Source organism: Musca autumnalis, unplaced genomic scaffold, assembly GCF_047663935.1.
Source record: "Musca autumnalis isolate F117 unplaced genomic scaffold, ASM4766393v1 scaffold_5, whole genome shotgun sequence".
Classification (NCBI taxonomy): domain Eukaryota; kingdom Metazoa; phylum Arthropoda; class Insecta; order Diptera; family Muscidae; genus Musca; species Musca autumnalis.
The window spans coordinates 191321921-191325827 of NW_027412088.1; the positions used below are offsets into that span (position 1 = coordinate 191321921).

Below are 3907 nucleotides of genomic sequence, written 5' to 3' on the forward strand. Positions count from 1 at the left end.
GGAGGGAAGAATATTAAGTATTATTAAACAAGATTTGTTATTTGTTTTAAAAAATGAAAATAAAAATGAAATTTTAAAAATTAAGAAAAATTATTTCTATTATTTTACAGGGACATTTCAAGGTCTCCACAACAGAGATAAGAGAAGTCTCACTTGTCCCTTTTGGGATGTGTGTGGATCAATTAAAGTCTTCTATGTACAGAAAGGCCTGTTATTGACAGAAGACCTTTAAAATCTACTGCAAGAAGTCTGCTCAAAAAATAACCCTTATAACCTGATTAAAAATAACAGTATTTATTTATCTATCAATATCTATATTGTCTCCTCCTAAGATATAATACATTTATTCTAGAGTTTTTTCCAATCCTCGAAACACTTCTGAATCGCGTTTTTAGTATACTTAGCTCCTGTATCACGGTGCTCTTGAAGCAACTTTAAATGGAAGGTGCTTACACCTGAGAAGTTTTTGCGGATTATGAAACTACAATTTTCATAGATGAGAAAAATCAAAAAAAAAACAATCGCCGGAGCGCTTTTTAAATAAATCGCGATTCAAGTTGGGACTTTTTAGGTTTTCACGATTTTGCATGGAAACCGCAAGATCTACCGAAGTGGAACTAAAGCAAATGTTGTAGCTATGAAAATTCTCTACAATATTGACTTTTATGATAATTTCATAGGTTTTTCCGATATTGAGATATAGAAGTTCAAATTGGGACAATGAACATAGGTTTCAATCAGGAAATTTTTGGCCAAAGCCCTATTTTTGAAGTTTCGAAATTTTAATTTTTTTTGCGCAAAGTAATAAAACGCACATCAAGTCATCTGAAAATAATTAGTTTTTTTTAGGTGTTATAGAGACAGAGATCTGTTATAAGGTCTTCTATGAAGAGAAAAACTTTTCGGACCTTCTATGGACAGAAGACCTTTCAGGGTCTTCTATGAACACAACACTTTTTAAGGTCTTCTATGGACAGAATAGGTCTATTAGAGTCTTCTATGGACAGAAAACCTCATAAAGTCTTCTATAAATACAAGACAAGAAAGGTTTTCTATAGACAGACGACATCTTAAGGTCGTTAGGTGTTCTATGAACAGAAGACGTCATAAGATCAGGTTTTCTATAGACAGGAAAACCTCTTAAGATCTTCTATGTACAGAAGATTTCTAAAGGTTTTCTATAGACAGCCTCTTAAGGTTGTCTATGGACAGAATACATTTTATGGTCTTCTATGGACAGAAGATCTCTGAAGGCCTTCTATGGACAGAAGATTCTTGAAAGTCTTCTATGGCCAAAGACCTGCTGAAAAAATCTTAATCCATGTAGGTCAAAGGTGACCGGCATGTATCATCATAGAGATAAAAATCATTCACAAGACAAATTGTTGATCTGATACGATTCTTGTCATTTTTTTTGCATATCCACTATTTTTTTATTGTTTCGTATTTATTGTTTTATTCATGTTTTTTGCTGTCGTTACCCTCTGCTTTTATTTCATAAATTTTCTGCTAAAGTGGATTGACACACAAGAATAGCCAGCTAGATATAGTCACAGCATATCACATATCCATCAACATCAACAAACGGCGATAACACCTCTTGTTGTTGTAGTCATTGAGATAGCTAAACTAACTTCATAAATATTTTGCCTATTAGCAATAATATTAAACCTAGTTTTATTTTATGATACGCCCAAAAGAAGAAGAAAACAAAAACTATAATACCAGTTAGGTGGTGGTGGCAATGAAGTCGGAACTTTTTTGGCAATCTAGTTTCAGATATATCTTAAGTGCAAAGCATAGGAACTTAAGCGCGGAAAAAAATCAAACAAATCATATAAAATCTCATCTGTGGTGTAGAAACAGCATCAGTTTATCACTGTCAAGCATAACGGATTACAAAAAAAAATCCTATCAAAATGTTCAAATTTGTAAGTGTGACAAATCTAACAGCTGAGTTCAAAATAAGATATTTTATTTGTGTATCCTCTACAGGTTGTACTCTGTGCCTTAATTGCCACTGCCGCCGCAGTCTCAAAGCATGGCAACACCAAATATCATGCTACTCCAAGTGTCACCAACATTAGACATTTTAATGCTCCCGGTGTTAAGTTCAGTGATGATGCCAATGCTGTGGTGACTCGCTTCGCTTCGGATGTAAATGAAAATGGTTTCCAATATGCCTTCGATACCACCAATAGCATTCATGCTTCTGCCTCTGGCAATGTTAATGGTGACCACCAAGGTGAATTTGGCTGGATCTCTCCTGAAGGTGAAAACGTTGTCGTAGAATATGTTGCCGATGAAAATGGTTATCAACCCCGCGGTGCCTTGTTGCCCACACCACCACCAATCCCAGTTGCCATATTGAAATCTTTGGAATACATTCGTACTCATCCCCACCCAGAACAAGAAACTGCCAACACTTTTGTCAGACACTCTGTTAAGAGTGTCACCCACAAAGCTGCCAAACATACTGGACGTCGATTCTAAGTGAAGTGTCGAAGTTGTAAATAATTTGTTAGCCATTTTTGTTGTTGGCATGAGTTTTTATGTTAAGAAGTTTCTTCTATGCGACAAGTATTTAATAAAAAATTATATTTTTTTGTTTTAAAAAAGGATTTGTTTTTATTTGATTGTCCTTTAGAAGGTCTTCTGTCCATAGAAGACCATTATAAGATCTTCTGTCTATAGATCTTTATAAGGTCTTCTGTCCATAGAGGAATTTCAGAAGGTCTTCTGTCCATAGAAGACCTTTAGTAGATCAGCTGTCCATAGAAGATCTATGGAAGGACTTCTGCCAATAGAAGACCTTTAAGCGGTCTACTGTCCATAGACGATATTTAGAAAGTCTTCAGTCCACAGAGGAATTTTAGAAGGTATTCTGTCCATAGAAGACCTTTAGAAGATCTTCTGTCCATAGAAGCCCTTAAGAAGGTCTTCTGTCAATAGAAGACCTTGTGAAGGTCATCTGTATCTAGAATACCTGTAGGGAGTGTTCTATCTATAGAAGATCTTAAGAAGGTCTTCCGTCCATAAAAGACCTTTAGAAGCTCTTCTGTCTATAGAAGGCCGTTAGAAGGTCTTCTTTTTTCGTATAGAAAAAAAATCCTCAAGGACTTTTTTCGTATAGAAAAAAACCTTAATGACCTTTTTCGTATAGAAAAAAATTCCTCAGACACCTCTGAGGCATTTTTTTTTCGTATAGAAAAAAATTCCTCAGACACCTCTGAGGCATTTTTTTCGTATAGAAAAAAAAATCCTCAGACACCTCAGAGGCATTTTTTTCGTATAGAAAAAAAATTCCTCAGACACCTCTGAGGCATTTTTTTCGTAAAGAAAAAAAATTCCTCAGACACCTCTGAGGCATTTTTTTCGAAAAGAAAAAAAATTCCTCAGACAACTCTGAGACATTTCTTTCGTATAGAAAAAAATTCCTCAGACACCTCTGAGGCATTTTTTTCGTATAGAAAAAAAATCCTCAGACACCTCTGAGGCATTTTTTTCGTACAGAAAAAAAATTCCTCAGACACCTCTGAGGCATTTTTTTCGTACAGAAAAAAAATCCTCAGACACCTCTGAGGCATTTTTTTCGTACAGAAAAAAAAAAAATTCAGAGGTGTCTGAGGATTTTTTTCTATACGAAAAAAGTCCTCAGAGGTGTCTGAGGATTTTTTTCTATACGAAAAAAGTCCTCAGAGGTGTCTGAGGATTTTTTTCTATACGAAAAAAGTCCTCAGAGGTGTCTGAGGATTTTTTTCTATACGAAAAAAGTCCTCAGAGGTGTCTGAGGATTTTTTTCTATACGAAAAAAGTCCTCAGAGGTGTCTGAGGATTTTTTTCTATACGAAAAAAGTCCTCAGAGGTGTCTGAGGATTTTTTTCTATACGAAAAAAGTCCTCAGAGG

General features: G+C 35.1%; 1 protein-coding gene across 1 annotated transcript; it reads left to right on the forward strand.

Annotated features, from left to right (window-relative positions):
• Positions 1–1919: 1919 nt before the first annotated feature.
• On the forward strand, positions 1920–2493 carry LOC141386899 (larval cuticle protein 2-like). Its single transcript, XM_073955801.1, has 2 exons — positions 1920–1931; positions 1996–2493. Exons 1-2 carry the CDS (start codon positions 1920–1922, stop codon positions 2491–2493), a joined length of 510 nt encoding a protein of 169 aa, XP_073811902.1.
• The last annotated feature ends 1414 nt before the right edge of the window (positions 2494–3907 follow it).